This window comes from Aethina tumida, chromosome 3 (assembly GCF_024364675.1).
Source record: "Aethina tumida isolate Nest 87 chromosome 3, icAetTumi1.1, whole genome shotgun sequence".
Taxonomy (NCBI): Eukaryota; Metazoa; Arthropoda; class Insecta; order Coleoptera; family Nitidulidae; genus Aethina; species Aethina tumida.
In genome coordinates this window covers 24,842,642-24,860,732 of record NC_065437.1, presented here as the reverse complement: position 1 = coordinate 24,860,732, position 18,091 = coordinate 24,842,642, and the positions used below count along the sequence as shown (strand labels likewise).

Genomic DNA, 18,091 nt, shown 5'->3' with positions numbered 1-18,091 from the left:
TTAGTTAAAGAATGGTCCGCTTCTCAAGGACTAGGTCTAATATCTTGGCCAGCACAAAGCACAGATCTCAATCCGACCTTTGACATGAAATTGATAGAAAAATGTATGTAAAAATACTGTCAAATTTGAATGAACTCTACGAAGAAGATTAAAATCAGTGGAAAGAAACGATTATATTAGAAAGCTACTGAAATCAATGAATAAAAGATTTTTAAAAGTTATTAATAATAATGGATATGCTACTAGATACTAAATAAAGGAAGGCTAAATATACATAAGGTTGTTTTATTTTATAGTTGCTTTACTTTTGACACTTTACTTTTGAATTTTTTTCAATTATTAATAAACATCTAACTAAACTCACAAATAGACAATTATATTACCGTATTGTTATTATCAAACATACTGCATAACTGACAATAATATGAATATTTAAACACACACTTTTATCAAAATAAGTGAAACTTTCTGATGTTCAATTCAGAAAAATAAGAATAAAAATAAAGTAATTTTTATAACAGGTCACATTAAATTAGAGTTATGGCTAAAATATTTAATATTTTAAAAGTTTATAATAATGACCACCACTGAATATGTATTTGTATACATATATGAATGTTATTATTAAGATATAAAACAAATACACATAAATAATGGTGAAATTAATGGTGTATGAAAATGTCAACATATAGATAATGTCCATTTTATATATTTACAAGTAAAACGACCTATTCAAATATGTATGCAGATCTACACAATCGATTTAGTTAGTTTCAGCAGCCAACTATTGTGCAAACAATTCAAACCGAATAGGCAATTGATCAGCGACTGATTAAGAGGCAATCAATTAACTGACATTAAAATAGCATTTAGGCCAGGATTGCCGTTCATTTATGCAAGCTGTTTTATGGCTTTCTATTGAAATTTCATTATATTGTTTACCTGTGAACTAGCCGCTTAAGTTTTTAACTTTTTTACGGTTTTGGCATTGGAAATGAGCATGTAGGTCAATTGCAAACTGCGGTCGTTTCCAATTTGTGCATTTGTCTTGCATATTTTATTGCGAATTTTACCGTTTCAAGCGTTACGTTTTTGAAATATTTAATTTTACGCGGTCTCAGAGATGGAACGTTTTCAATTAAATGCGACGTTATTACTTTGAAATGATGACAATATTGTCCCAAGTGGCGGACCGCAATAATAAAAAAGTTAAAGTGCTTCGGAAATATCGGAGTTCATGTGCCAACGGGATGAAAAAGTATATTGGATACTTTTATACACATATTGTATCTTTAATATTATATTGCTGGGCAAAAACCCTCAAGGAATTCGTATTAAGGGTATATATCAAATGATTGTTATAGTAACTTATTGGATCCACATGTCCAGGCTGATAAAAAGTAGCAATTCGATCATCTATCCTTATAATTAATCACACTAATTTACAGCAAAAATATACACAGCTAAAGTGTCTAGGGAACACCCGAAAAAATCGAATTAAATTAAAAAATAATTTAACTTATAAATTATAAAGTAACAAACTAAATATAAAAGAAGACACTGTATAATATATTTTTTAATGTAAAAAATATTATTTTTTACTATATTATATAGTCATATTAGTGTTTTTGGTTGTATTAAAATAATTAATAAATATTTAGGTGTTCTTCAAGACACTGACTGTGTTTATATTACGTTTATCTTATTGCATAGCCCACAGGAAATGGTAGGTCCTATTTAGATGAATATTTAGTTATCCAATGGTATAATTATATAAATATAATTTGTTTCTAGAAATCGAGAATTTATCCTCCTATGATAAATTGAAATTTTAAAAAATATATACTGTGACTGGCGCATTCACCAAAATAAAAATGTAATTTATCTCCCTTGTAAACTAATGGAACAAGTCACAGTTAAACAGTGCAAATATTGTTGTTTTTTGTATCCAAAACTGTCAACATTCTGTTATAATATACATGCAGTGTTCTTCATCCTCCCCATTGTGATTCGACATGTGCTCCTACAGCGGTTCTGTACTTGACAGCGATTTCCTATGCATCTGTTCGTGAATAGAACAATGTTATTAACGTAATTGTCCACTAAACGACCATAGATCCACCATTCCGCCGTTCCGTAAATCATAACAGCGTCAAGGTTTCAATTTCATGGGAAACCGGTGAAAACTGATGGACAATTAAAGTGACGGTTCCGTTAATTTGTCCGCTTTTTTGTTTGGGCGACTGTACAAAAATAAACTTGGCATTATACAAAACTTCGGTGACCTTGATTTGGAAATTTATACGAGTTTATGTTTTATTAGTGTAATTATGCTTGATCAACTGTGCCCAATTTAATTGGTTTTGCGGTTTCTAATTTTTTATTTCCGGTCAACAATTTTGTCACTTTTTCCTATTAACATCACTTAACGTTTTGTGTTAATCGTTTTCACACACTCTAAACGGCTGATCTAAGAAAGTACTTACTGCTACTTTTCCTCTTAAACTTAAGTCTTTTGAAAGCGGACCTCCAATTTTTGGTTTTGGAAGTGGGGGCACTCTTTGAACTAGATCTTGGTAATGTCCCTTGTTTTGTCAGACACTTTAACCACGGCAACTTCATTTTTTTTTCAAGACTTCACACACAACACAAAATCCACGACGGATGTGTTTTAACTTCGAGACGGTCTCTAAGGTTATGGGTTATGAATTTTCCTAACAAGAGTTGTGATGGTAATTTTGGCGGAACTGATGTCCGTGCCGCACCTTTTAGTTTTGTAATATCATGTCTGAGTCTTAAGTTCGAGCAACAATTGCATACACAAATAAATAAAAAAATATGTTAATGAAAGGAAATACTTACCGTTGATTTGTTTTTGTTTTTCGTTGTTCTGGGAACTGCTATTTTCGTTGTTACTTCTTGGCTTCGAATCACTGGATTCTACTATTTCCTTCTTGATTGAGTATGTGGTTATACTAGACCCTGAAAGGCAAAAAAAATATTTTTTTCAATTTTATTTTTAAGGAATAAAATATTATTTTATTTAAATTCCAAAACAAATAGTAAGATGATGATGAATTCTTCATTGCCTTCAATAAAAATATTGACGATCCATTAATTTATCAAGATTTTAACATCGTAAATTAGTGGCGTTTACTTAGGAAACACTCATGAATGAGTTCCCCCTTCCCGTTCCAACTCTAATGAAGGACACTTACTCTTAACGGTCTCTGAATGGGTTTCCTGGTGAACGGTCTTATATTGACGCCTCTTCGGCGATCCACTCAGCTCCCTGCAACAAATTATCAACAATTATGCAATCGATTAAACGTGCGATTTTAATGGGTCCGCCTTTAACCGATGTCGAACACCATTGTCAGCTGACCGGCCACGGGAATCATGCATCACAAGTTTTAGGGTCATCGAAATGAACGAGGTGCGCCGTTTTCACGTGGGTTTCTGGACGGGCACGGATATATTGTTGTTTCACGGATGTTGATGAGTTTAGAAATCGACTATTTTTAATTTTTTTTTTGTGAACCAACGTTAACGTGTTTCGTAAAGTTTTCCAATGGTCGTTTGTAGTTGCATTAAGTGAAATGTGAATTGTTGGTGAAATGTCAAACTTATTCTACACACATACACGATTATCCTTATGCAATTTCGCTGGTAGCAAAGAAATTTAATTGAGAAATATGTGTCAACATTGCCAACACGAGTCACATTAAAATAGTTTCCTGTTTATGAGATTTTTTTACTGCACCTAACGCACGCTAAGCTTCAATGCCATTTTACTGTGACAATATTAATGCATAATATTACTTAAAACCTCGATGATGTGTGTATTATACAAGTTTACGGTTATAATGTAACGATTAAAATCTTATAAGTGTTAACGTGACTGATTTATTCAAATTAATGCGCATTGCATGAAGAGCAATTTTTTTTCATTGCCCAGATTTTTTTTCACTGCAAAACTCCGCAATTATGAAAATTACTTGAGTCGTTCAAAGTTGTGTGTAATTAAAAGTACCACCTGCCATTAAAATTATATCACTGCGTTTATTGCCGATCAAAGATTGCAAATTGCTTTTTAACAAGGCACCTTCAGGCTGTATTATGCTATGCGTAAATTGCATTTAATTTAATGCGGTGGGAGGAAAATATGATACACAGCAATGACTGAATGTGTTCCCAATATAACTCTTTATTGTTTTTTTTATGTTGTTGCTGAAATGAATACCTACTCGTTCAACCCCAACACCAGTGAATCCCCGGCGTGTTTCAGTAATTTGTGCGCGTCGGCATTCGAAATATCCCTGGTGCTTTGGCCGTTGATGCTGGTGATCAGGTCGCCTTCTCTGATGCCTCTATGCGCTGCTTTGCTGCCTGGATTAACCTGCAACGATGATACAAATGTAGTCTGGGTTGCATACCGGCTGTCAAGGAATAGTTTTAGCGAGATTTATAGTTGAATGTTTATATTTTTTGAATTTTTATGTATTCCAAAATTAAGTGTAGAAGTATAATTATAGATATTAAAAATACTAAAAAGTTAAAATTGTTAATTTCTCTCGTTTTACTAATTACAAAAAGTGTAAATATTAATTACCATAATGAGAATTTTATTTAATATAAATTAAAAAATTATTCTTTCTTCTTTAGAGCTATTACCTTTACAAGAAATATAAAAAATTAACATAAGTTTCTTAATTTCATATTTAGCGAAGAGAGAAATTTAAGTAATATTATATGATTTACCAAATCTCAGTTGGGAAGAATTACAAAAAAAATTAAAAGTCGTTTATGAATTTTAGAAATTCTAAACATATTGAATGATTAAATATTTTATTGCTCTTTTTTTGTTTCAGTAATATACAAATAAGTTAAAATGGATTATGAAAAAGATTTTTTATTATTTTTAAAATTTTTCATATTCTTAAGAGAATTTTCTATTTTATTTTTAATAAAAAAATAAGTATGCCTAATATTGGAAAAGTGTAAAATACTTTTGATAATCGTTTATGAACTTTAGAAATTTAAAAAAAAAAAATGATTCACCCGGTAAAAGTTAATAATCAAAAAGATTTTTTTATTATTTTTCAATATTTTTATATTCCTAAGTGATTCTTATGTTTCATTTGTAAAAACAATAAACAATAAGGGTAATATTAATTTATAATATTAAATCAAATAAAGATAGAAATATAAGTAATATTAGTTTAAAATATTTTATCAAATATCATTGAAATTGGAAAGGAGTAAAAATCTTTTGAAAATCGTTTATTAATTTTAGAAATTTTAAAAATATTAAATGATCGAGTATTTTATTATTCTTTTCTTGTTACAATAATATATAAATGCTTAAAAATTAATTAAGATTTTTTATTATTTTTCAAATTTTTTACATTCCTAGTAAATTTTCAGTTTTCATTTTTAAATAGAAAAATATGGGTAATGTTAGTTTTATACATTTTATCAAAAGCTACTAAAATTTGAAAAGGTAAAAAATTTTTGAAAATCGTTTATAAATTTTAGAAATTTTAAAAAATTTGATTGATCGAGCATAAAAATTAATTGTGAAAAAGGTGTTTTATTATTTTTCAAATTTTAGTTTGGTATATTTTAATAAATTGCACTGAAATAAAGAATTTTTTAAAATTATAAATTGTAGACACTTTAAAAATGAAAAATAAAAAATAATCAAAATGCTTTTCCAAATTTCTTTGAAATTTAATCGAGGGAAGAATTAAAACATTTTTAAAATTGTGTCTATTTAATAGATATTGAAAATACTGAAAGCTTGAATTTTTAAAATTTTTCTTGTTACAGACACAACTTTTATAAAAATTAATTATCATAAATATTTTAAAATCCATTAGTGACATTTTAAATATTTTCTACTTCTTTTCATTTTTAACAAAGTGAAGAAAATGGTACTACCATTTTTTAATTTCAATAATTTAGTAACAAGTTTTCTAATTAGAAAACCTGAATAATTATTTCATGAGGTTCAAGTTAGAAAAATGTTCCTTTATATGTGAATTAAATCAAATAATTTTTTAACATTTTTAACAAAATTTAAAACAAAAACAACTTAAAGTAAATAAAATACTGTAAGTAGATTGGAAGTCATAGTTGTCGTGAAAACATAAAATTTAGAGCCAAATCGAATGCAAGTGCATTAGCGACGAGGTCAGGTCAGGGTGTGTGCGAAGTGACTGGCCCTTTTCAATGCGGGTGGGTTTCTATTGATGGCAGTCTTAACGTGACGTGAGGCAAAAAATATCGAACAATAGCATCGCATCAAACAAATCGACACCCGCACAAACTCCAACCCATTCAACGGAAATTTAATGCATTTGTTTTTCTAATTTCAAATCACCGTTTCCCACGTAATTCATTCATTAATGTAGAGAAATTAGACGTTCTCGAAATTACCAGTTTATTTTGAAGAATATTATTCCTCTTTCTTTTGACAAGCTTACATTCGTACAACTTTAAAATTTATTGTTATAAATTGTACACTATAGAAATGCCTCATTGGAAATGGGTTTTTGTTCCCATTATTCTCGCATCACCTGTTCCACAAAATGCTTAAAAGGGCTGACATTAAAAAGACTGACCGTGTACTCCCGTCTCCTTCCGTACGGCGAACAAAACTTCAGCATGTTGCAAAACACACACGGGCACACAGATTAAAAAGGAAAAAAGAAAAACTCCCCGATGAATTGAACTGCCAGTGCATCTAACATTTGCGTTACGGTAGTCTCCGGGCACTGCCTTAATAGACGCTCTTCACCTGTACCTTAGCTCTCGCAGGGCTCTTCTGAATGTTAATTAAGAAAACATTAGTATGCCACAGGGTTCCGCGCGGCCACACCACGGTTCCACCAACTCGTTTACGTATTCCCGACGAATCGCGCGGACTGTAAATTTTTCAGACGCCGGGCATGAATTTCATTAAAATAATTATAGAAATGCACTTGAAAGGAAATGAACAACGCCAGTTTCGTATTTCGTGTACGCACCCTCTGGTCGGTTTGTGTCTAATGAAGCGGCCACACTCCGTTTTTTTCGTTACGTGATATTTGATATACGACGCCCTCCGTATTTTTATTGAGACAGATTGCCACTAGGAATGTTATATGGGATCGATACAATCAGTTTATGGCGTATTAATTCGGAGAATTTGTTTTAATTTGATTGGTTCCGTGGACTGTTTATTAAATGTATTTGTTCATTATTATTCATTGGTTAATTCATTTTTTTGGGTTATCTACGTGACGTAATTAATTTTTTTCCGAAAGGAGATACAAACAACCTATGAAAAATGTTAGGTTAGGTTATTTCGCCATTTTTAAAAATGGCTACTTCTTTATTATTCAAGATATGAAATAATACATTTATTCCTTCTTTCGCCATAAAGGCGATTTGATTATGTTAAGATAATTAACACAATATTTTTTACTTTTTTACTTAATAATTAACAATGTTAATGTATAAAGAATTGGGAGGAGGAATATGTTAGTTCTATTTCTTATTTTTTATAATTAATTAATAAATATTTTTAATTAATAGTATGTAATTAACTATTTAAAATTATAGGGGATTAAAGAGGTGTGATATGATATTTTATTTCTTCTTATTCACAAAGGCAACTCATAAAATATAAAAAATGTTAGGTTATATTAGGCATTTTTTAATTTTAAGTTATTTAACGTATATTTTACTTAATAATTGTAATTAACGATATAAGAATATTAAAAAAATGAGAAAAGACAATATGTTATATCTTTATTTCATCTTTATTCAAAAAACCGATAGAAGTAATGTTAGTAATGTTAGGTTAGGTTAAAATATTAAGAATGTTAGGTTAGGTTAGCCATTTGTTTATGTTAAGATAATTTTTTACTCAATAATGTGTAATTAACGATGTTGAAATATAAAAAATGGGGATGGACAAGATGTTAGTTTTATTTTATTTATTTACTTTTAATTAATAGTATGTAATTAACTATTTAAAATTATACAGAATTAACTCGTAAAATATAAAAAATGTTAGGTTAGATTAGCCATTTGTTAATTTTAACATATTTAACGTATATTTTACTTAATTTGCAATTAACAACGTAAAGATATTTAAAAAAGAGAAAAGTCAATATGTTACTTTTATTTAATTTTTTAAACCGAAAACCTCTAAAGTTAGGAATGTTAGGTTAGGTTAGTTGCCATTTTTAAGAATATGTATCATTTATTAATTAGATTTAGAATTATATTTCTACTTAATTATCTATCTAATTATCTAAAAATGGAGGAAAATAAAGAAGTGCAATACCAATTTTCTGATAGAGACGATCTAAAATTATGAAAGTTACTCATTCTTAAAAATGCAGTACAATTCTAAAAATTTTAGAGGTGTAGGGATTTCACTAAGTTACTCTTATTCCTTCCCATTTAGTGTTAAATGTTCACGAAAACAAAAGTGTTTGAGGCGGTCAAGACAAGGACTTTTACTTACACATTGTACGAACGAAATTATTCACTTAATCCCATTTTGTAAATTGCACTAAGATTATTGCCGACAGTTGGAGGTGGGCGAACGGATTGAGGCGAACACGTTAACTGGAACTAGACCATACATAATTCCATCGTGAGTGTTGTGGCTTCACGACACTCCAATATCACTAGGTGAGGGTTTCAAATGACTGGGCGCCTTGTGTTCATTAAGAGCTCAAGCCCTACAAGTGGCCAACTGTTTACAAACAATTATATTTCGTGCATAAAGATCGGTGGGAATTTTTCCAAATATGACGAATGAGTACGCAGCTTTTACAGATGTTTATACAGCGTAGATACACCCTTGGGCACTTTTATTTTTTAGTGGACAAAATTATAGTAATTTATTGCTTTAAGATTTTTAATTGCTCCTGTGATTTTTAATCGATTTTTTATTAGTGGTTCTTTGCTTATTATAATTACTTAATCATTGGTAGAAGTGAAAGAAAAATTATAACTCCTCCTTATTAAGACTGAGAGAAATAAGAAGAGATGGCTAAGGTTTTAAGGTTAAGTAAGTCTCGTTCGTTACGAAAAAATTTGTCTGAGTTAGAAAAACTTGACAGAAAATCGATATCAAAAAACAATTCTATTGTCAACTGATGATATTAGACGGGTTCGTTTGACTCCAAACATACAAGAATTTTTTACTTACTTAAAATCACATTCACTGCATAATAGAACTGTGGAGATGAGTAGTTTTTACTCACAAATCTAAATGTAATTGATATAATAATTGATATAAAAATGATGATTCTGTTTATGTTAAATAACCTACAGAGACAAAACTACTCAAAAAGTTTATTATATCCATTACAAATTTAAATGATCTCATTACCAATTCAAGAAGTTTAAAAGAATATAGAATCGTCATATATTCAGAAAATAGTCGAGTCTACAGAGATGTAATGGGCCTACATTATAAAACAAAAAGAATATTATATAAATGTTAATGTTAAATTAAATAAAACATATTAAATCATAAAATCCCTTTCAAAATTAAAATTGTTATAGAATAAGAATATACTATATTAATTAATATTATTTTAACAGTTCACATTAAATAAAAGAGTTATGGTTAACTAATATTTGTCACAGTTTTAATTGCAATCAATTGCAGGCACTGTATAATTTTTGATAACGAAAAATCCAATCGACAACGTTGGAATTATTATTTTAGCAAACAAAAAATCTCATTTGAATCAAACAACTCGATCCAAAGTTAATTAATGTATTTTAAATGTTTGCAAATGTAAATTTAAACTCGTTTTAGTGGCGACATAAAACTGGATTAGGAAATTAAACATGATTTAAAACTGATACCAAGTTTATCGATCGATTTGTTAAATTATTTAATTTCCTTGATCATTGATGAATTACTTTAATTAAAACCGTTTTAATTTGATGTCATTAAACGCTGAAGTTTAAATTTCATATTTAATGTTTTCGAACCGACGACTATCGATGAAACAATAAATTGTTAATAATCGAACTGCATGTGTGAAATGTTTGTGACAGCAGGATTTGTCCGTTAACAAACCAATAAATAATGAAGCTTTTGATGCACTTTATTGATTCGTGACGTGGCGTATAAATTGCAACACGACCAGTATTTAACGTGATGAAAGGTTCCTTGTCGAAAACCAGTTGATTATATAAAATATAAAATGTGGCTGTTCAATGTCAAAGCCCGGCAAAACTTTTCGACGTTATTTCGATCGAAATTTCTAAAGAAAAGGGTCTTATCTTTAATGTTAGTAGTTCTTTAGGTTTCAGGTCAAGCACTAATAATAAAGTTTTGCGACGATAAAATACTAAAAGCCCAAGTGAATTGCCGATTAAAAAACTTCCAAACAGTTCATTTTGTAACGTGAACAAAGTTGCTGACACGAACATTTGCTTTCGTTTATTTCCCCAAAAATTTCCGGCGCTTTTCTTTTTGTTTTTTTAAGAATTATACTTCGGAGTTCCTTGGGTGGCATTAAACGGATTCCTCGGGGGGTTATTTTAATGTGCACGCCTTACAATTGAAAACACTAAAAGGCCTGGTAAATAAATCTGTCAACGTTTTTTCAATAATCGAATGAAACGTACGGTAATTAAATTAATGCCGGTTATTCAATTAGACCGGGGGAAATATATTCAAGTGGTCTGACCTTATCAGTTGACCCTCTTGACTCCTGAAACAGTGGGCTCCATTCTGCATGGTACATCATTTTATTAGGTACGAGAATCTGTTCCGTTTAGAAAGTCAATGGAAATTACGGTTTAATATGTGCGGACATGTTATTGAGGATTAAAATCATGATTTATGCGTTGGAGGTGTAGCAGCAATACCGACGAATTTGTTACGGCCGACGTTACCGACGTAGCCAATAAAATACCATTCGACTAATTAATCACGGGGAATTTATTATTGTTCCTTGTGTCGTGAATTAATAACGTTCGTGTAGAAAAAATTGTTCTTGAGTATTGGCCAATAACTGATCCTCATAAATTATGATACAATGTTGGCGTCTTTTTTTTGCAGCTTGATTTCATCTGAAAATATCCAGATATTCAATTTAATTATAACGAGAACAAATGGTGAATTTATGAACTTCTTCCAATGTAAATCAAATTGAATACAAATTGAGTTTTATGTTCAAAATGTAATAAACTTCGTTATGTATTAAATTATAATGTTTGAAAACAGTATTTTATTGTTTTTAAGCACAATTATTGTTACTTAATTGCATATTCAATACATAAAAGGAAGGTAGTAATTAAATTAATTAAAAAGAAATTAGTAAAGTAATGTAGTAATGTGTAATTATTTTCTTGTAACAAATAATATCTCACTGTACCTTGTAATTATAAATTTACTACTTATAAATAAAATCCAAACACCATAAAATACTGAACTTACATATCTAACACTTATCATTATGTTCATCATTCTATTAAATTTCGAATTAAATTGTACTGGATCTAATGGTTTTTTATTATTTTTTTATGTTTCTTATTATTTAATTCAATTTGTTGTTGTTTAACCTTTAACATCCTAACCTAAGAAGATGTCGAGGGCTTAGGAAATATGGAATACATATATATATAGTCCATGATCTATATAAACATAAAAAAGGTGTGTCAAAGGCTGTAGAAAACCAAATGTATTACTGAATGGTAAGATTATTGCTTGGTATTATTGGTCTCTAGAGGATGCAAGAGGACTATGCAACTATTATTTTTCAATGGACAAAATTATAGCAACTTTTTCCTTTATTATAGTGTCAGCATTATCTTTGTTACAATAATGATTACCACTTTGGCTAAGTAATAATATTTTCATTAAAACTAACCCATTACCTGGAAAAATCAATTTCTTGCTTCAAATGTTGAAAGAGTCTAATGAAAATCAGTCCAACTTTTCAGACACGTTTCTTTAAGTTAAAACAAAAATCAACATTAAACTGTGTTCATTCGAAATAGAAAAGAAATAAAAGCAAATAAACCTTAAATTTAGTAAAGGTCAGAGTTCAATTTATATTCCATAAATCTTCAGTTCGAGCTTTTGGCTTTTATACCAAATGTTTATTTTCGAATTGAGAATTAGTTTATTAATACATCACATTGAGAAGGAGACTAATAAAAAATACAGAACATGATATTAAAAATAAGGTAGGCTGGGAAAAATGGTTGAAATAATAGATAATATATTTCGTCAATTCCACCCGGCTTTTCTTAGAGTAGCGAGCAAAAATAAAGAAACAAATACAAAATATTAAAGAGATTTTCAAATTTGCATTTTTCAACCGATTCATAATTTTATTATTATTACACACACCATCCCCTATACTTACATGTATATTTTTAAAAGAAACACCGTGTACTTTAGAAATTAATTTTAACATGTAAAAACAAGAGAAACACAAAATTGTATTTCACTTTAAATCGGTACTTTAACAAATCTTCTGTGAATACCTTATTGTCTGTTTTACATATTGATTTTGAAAACACTCCCTGATATTCAGTTAAGTGTACGAGTAAACCAGTTGATAATATCGGAGTATAAAACTGGAGTTAAGCAAAACTGACATTTCTAAACAACTAGAAATAAATACATCAGATATTTACATAACAATTAAACATTTTCTGCAAAAAGGTTAGTCCTCTTAAGACGGGTAGATTAATGAAATTATTAATATATGTTTGAAGTTTATACTTTGTTTTATTGTTAACTCAAAATGAAACAACTTCTTTTGTTTTTATAAATTAAGAAACTATATATTAGAAAATAAAAAGTTTCCCTACTTTTGCTCGGTACTGTAAATCTACTCGCGTTTGTCTTCAATCCATCATATACACATTTTCAGCCGTGTTTTATTTCTCCATGAAATGTCCAGCATCATGGTAATTTTAGTGTACATTTGACAGTTTTAAGGCAGTTACCTGCAGCATTTGGAGCTTCCATTGATTTTCAAACATCGACTTGGAGTAGTTCACAGTTCGAATGAATAGAAATGTCTTTTACGATGCTCTACTGGAGATAACTTACGGTGATCTAAGATTTAGAGAAATGGCACTTGACTCAAATGAGGAATATTGATTTGGATGGACACTTGTTATGATAACAGGTTCCTCCATACGTTTATACATAAAAGAAAGTCCATGGCCACATCTTCTGTTCAAGGTACTTCAGACAGTTTCATCAATATTCGACATCATATTCTTGTGTTCCAATGGGATGTTTAAAATAAGCCAATGTTACTATTTTACGTTGACCACCCCATTCTCTTCAGTTATCCCCTATTGAACATGTGTGAGATATAGTAGAAAGAAGACTGACTAATGTTTCCAAGTGACCTGATCAACTGGAATACCTAAGTGTGTAAAATTACGAGGTGAACCCACACAATGTTTATCAAAATAGGGTTTAATTTTTATAAAACTTTATTTTAGTCATCATTAACTTGTATACCAAATCTCATATATAAATATTATTTTTTCTGGACGAATTCAATTGATAAATAGGAAACAATAAACATCACATTGTTAAATTAGGTTAATATGAGTTTAAAAACATGTCCTATAAAACAGAAGCGGTATGCGTTTTAATTAGATTTTGGTAATTTTATTACTCCTAATCCGTATCAACTAGACTAAATTTAAAACGTCCTTCCCTACCTGACGTTGTGCGCCATAAATTATTCTCGCAAGTGCTGAAAGATCCGACATGAACAGTCTCACTCGCCATAATTAATTTTCTTCATACGCCAAAATAGAATTTTTTTTACATTAATTATGATTTTAATGCACATTAACCGATTATACTTCGCATTAATCACCAACAGTGACTGCACCAGACGGGGTAGTCGGCTACAGAATGAAATAATTACTGCGATCAATTAATTTCGAACACATAAACATTGTGAACACATGTAAGGCGCTCTTATTCTTAACACATGAGCCATGTGTGACTTACCAAGTCTGTCACTAATTGATACGTTACCATTCGTTGTGAATGAACATGCTAATTCATACGTTAATTGACGTTAATCAAATTCGATTCAATAGTTCGAGGACTAATTAAATTTTGCGCTTTAACTTTAACCTAATTATCTACTACATGAATTTAATCAAAAACTGTAAAAAAATGAAGTGATCTAATTGCACTGAGGCGCCCAAACTATTTTAATCAACTGATAAAACAGACTTTTTTACAGAATTTAATTTGGCGAATACCTAACGTAAGCTGATGAGGAATTTGGCGCACAAATTTATATTATGCGGTGCAGATTTTCCGGAAAACCTCATTAAATTTATAATTATCTCATAGTTGAGTTTATTGGGTGCAGTGCAGCGTGTGCGGTGGCATTTTAAAAGAGCGTGTCACACGACGTTATTATTTTATTGTGGCCTTTTAAATTTGGACCGTATTTCTCGGTGCATAAAATACACACAACTAAATGTTTCATTGGGAAAAAAATATTTTTAAAATAAAAAGTTCTTCTAAAGCTGCAAGTTGTTTGTTGCCAGGGATATTTTGACGAGCTATAATTCTTCTTTTAACGTTATCCCATAAGTGCTCAATGGGATTAAAATCCGACGAACAAGAAGGCCACTCTAATTCGGTCACACCTTCCATTTCCAAACAATTTTTGGCGACTCTTCTGCTATGTGGAGGAGCATTACCCTGCATAAATATGAAAGAATCCCCGAAAACACCTCTCTAGAGGCTTACCACCGGTTTTAGTACTAAATCCACATACTTTTGACTGGTTACTGATTGTCTAATGGGCCCTAAAAAACTTTACACTTCCTCCTTTATATTTGAGGACCGTTGGGGCAGCACGGAGACTAGCTTGTCCTCCACGACCTCTTAAAACACGGATCCGCCAATCGTCTGATTGTAGGCCAATTCTGGTCTCATCCCAAAATAACACATTTCACCGATGTTCAATTGTGTAGTTTTCATGCTCCAAACACCAACTTAAGTGGCCAACTCTATTTTGCATTGATAGTTGTGGAACCTTTAATTGTCTTTTGCTAAATAATTCTCGACTGCAAAGTCTTTTCCTAAACAAATTCACTTCACTACTACTATACATGGAAACAGTGAAATTGACATTGCAGGAACAAATTTTATCACACATTTACATTTTTTTATAAATAAATCATTCACTTTTTATTGACGACAATTGAAAAACGATTCTTTCTTGTAAGTACTGTGTGATTCCATATAAGTTGGGCTGTGTTTATTTTATTAATAATTTAAATGGCTTGTCGCATTATATCAAACATCAAAGTGAAATTCCATTTTTATCTTTTATACATATCCGAACGTAAGCTTGCGTTACGGCTGTATCGGTCCTAGATAAAATTAACACGAGAGCAAACAGAAATATTGGCATAGAATTTAATGTTTACATTCGGATGTTCGGTGAACATGGCATAAACATTTCAATGCGTCAAAAACGAGATGCACCTTAGATCGACAGATCATTGTTTTACAACGTAAATAAACCGACTTAAAATAAACTCAACATTCGGTAACGGTCTTCTGAATGACTTTTACAGCAGTCGTAACTGTAAATTTAAAGCTTTCATTTCCAATTGCTTTACGTGCTGAATAAAATTCTCTCGAGGAAAAGTGTCAAATGTATATTGAAATTTTTGAAAGCACCGCAACGCTGGACGTTTGATGGCAAAATAAAGGATGAAAGACGGTCGAAAATGTGCCGATGGTAAAATGAAGACAAAGGATGGAACATTTTTCTGTATAAAACGTGGGTAGATATATGAGCCGGGTGGAAATTTTGACGGGATATATTATCCATTATTTTTCCACTTTCAGCCATTCTCCCCTGTCTACTTTGATTTTAATATTTCACTTCTCTATTTTTTTTATTACTTTCGCACTCAATGTGCTGTATTAATAAACCGATTCTCAATTCGAAAATAAGCGTCTGATAGAAAAACTAAGAGCACGAGCTTAAGATTAATGGAATACAAATTGAACTCTGACCCTTACACAATTTATGACATGTTTGCTTTTATTTCTTTTCTATTTCAAATGAACACACTTTAATGCTGATTTCTTTTTTAACTTACAGAAACGTGTCTGAAAAGTTGGGCTGATTTATTATCAAGAAGTTTACTTTAGAACTAGTTTCATTAGACTCTTTCAACATTTACAGAAAGAAATTGATTTTTCCAGATAACGTTATAGATTTAAAGACAATATTAGTAGTTACCCAACAAATATACACAACCGAACTTATAAAGAATCACCTAGTAGTTACGAGAAACGGTGTTTCATTGAAAAAAAGTATTTTTAAATTAAAAAGTTATTTATCCAAATCAATCCCCCACGATTTCTCCTGGTCTTAATTTTTAGGGTTCCCAACTTCAGAAACCTTAAATAGGTTTTCGAAACTACGCCCTGTGTGCAATTTCCATCTGAGCATTGCCTTGTTCTAATTCCTCGCCTCAAGATTTCTGGACATTCACTTTTTATTCAATATAATTTTTTTTTTCATGAAAAACAATTCTTTCTTGTGAATACTGGATGATTCCACAAAAGTTTGGTTGTGTCTATATACACAGTAGTGACAATAATTATAGCAACTTAAAATCGTGATGTTCATAATGTTAAATGATGAACAAATATAACTGGCAAGTCTTAGTGTTCGAATTTTATTGATAAGTTCAACATAAACCAACACCACCAGTACAGGATGAATTTAAAACTGAAATCACAAATACTGAGCGGAGACCTTGAATTAATTTAGTACACAAAAGAGTACTATAAATTAATGTAAAGGTCACTATTTACTCTAATTTTAGAAACATGATTTTGTGCATAGTTCTTTGTGAATGTTGGGATGTCGTTCTTTTGTCACGGACAATTTGCGAGCGGTGTAGTTCTGTCGAATAAAATTATGCAGAAAATAGAGTGCATATTTTTAGAGAAAGTAGACGGCTGAAAAATGCGCACCATTCGACACGGACTATTTTTATGTAAATGAAGGAACATTTTAAATCTGAAAATCTTGCAATCGCAGCAAAACTAACAAGTATCAAAATTGATGTGTATCATAAAGTATCATCATACACGCAATAGGAATAACCATTTTTCCTCACCATACAAATTACAAGGTTGTACAGAAACAATGTGCAATATTTAATCGTAATCAGTAACAAGAACTACAATATACGAACACAGCAGTAACTTGTTTTTTATGTTTTTATTTTAATGAATAATGGCTCAAAAGATAGATAAGGTAGAATAATTCCATAAAGAATTGTTATCTACAGTATTGGCTTGAAATTTTTAAAAATTGATTTTAAAATGTACCTACGTGTTGAATATTGAAATTGTTAATAATTTTAGTAGTACGCCTAGGTATGTGCGGAGCCATCGTACTATTTTATTATTTTTACTTCAATTATTTTTTATATTATTTCAAAATATATAGCTGATCAAAATACTTGGAATATATTATTATTATTTTATTATGGACCTTAACTCCAAACGCTTAATGCAAATTTTCACTTGCTTAACACTTCTTTTATAAAAATATAATATTTTTTTACACAAATCCAAACTAATAAATTTGCCCTTTACTCATTTTAATAAGGTCATTAACAAACAATAAGTTTGTTACATTTTATAACATTAATAATATTGATATTACCGTACAAATTTTCAAAACATAGAAAATTAAAAAATTCCAAGTATTATGACCAATACTGTACATATTTTTATTTTATTTTATTATATATTTAAATATATTCGTCCAAAAAAATTGTTGTATTAAATCTCAGATGGATAACATAAAAAACAATGTTTATGATATGCATAGAGTTTTTATTGTCTCTCTCTTTTGAACTATTATTTATACGCCCACATTATTGCACAACAACTAATTTTTGAAATATAGAAAACAAAAATTATAATTAATGAATCAATCTTAATTATAAATCGTCTATTAAATTTTTAAGTGCTGGAAACAAAAACTTAGTTAAAAAAAATTAAATAACTATCTAC

The 18,091-nt window shown here is 30.0% G+C and overlaps 1 protein-coding gene across 13 annotated transcripts in view; it reads right to left on the bottom strand.

The window, feature by feature from the left end:
* The window catches only part of LOC109593978 (uncharacterized), an 86,169-nt gene that overhangs the window by 47,739 nt on the left and 20,339 nt on the right, over positions 1 to 18,091 (bottom strand). For all 13 annotated transcript variants that reach the window (XM_049964805.1, XM_049964806.1, XM_049964813.1 and 10 more), the window contains exons 3-5: positions 4,248 to 4,399; positions 3,219 to 3,292; positions 2,863 to 2,982 (exon numbers count right to left, since the gene is read on the bottom strand). In XM_049964805.1, the coding sequence (XP_049820762.1) occupies positions 2,863 to 2,982; positions 3,219 to 3,292; positions 4,248 to 4,399 (346 nt within the window). The remainder of the gene's footprint in view (positions 1 to 2,862; positions 2,983 to 3,218; positions 3,293 to 4,247; positions 4,400 to 18,091) is intronic.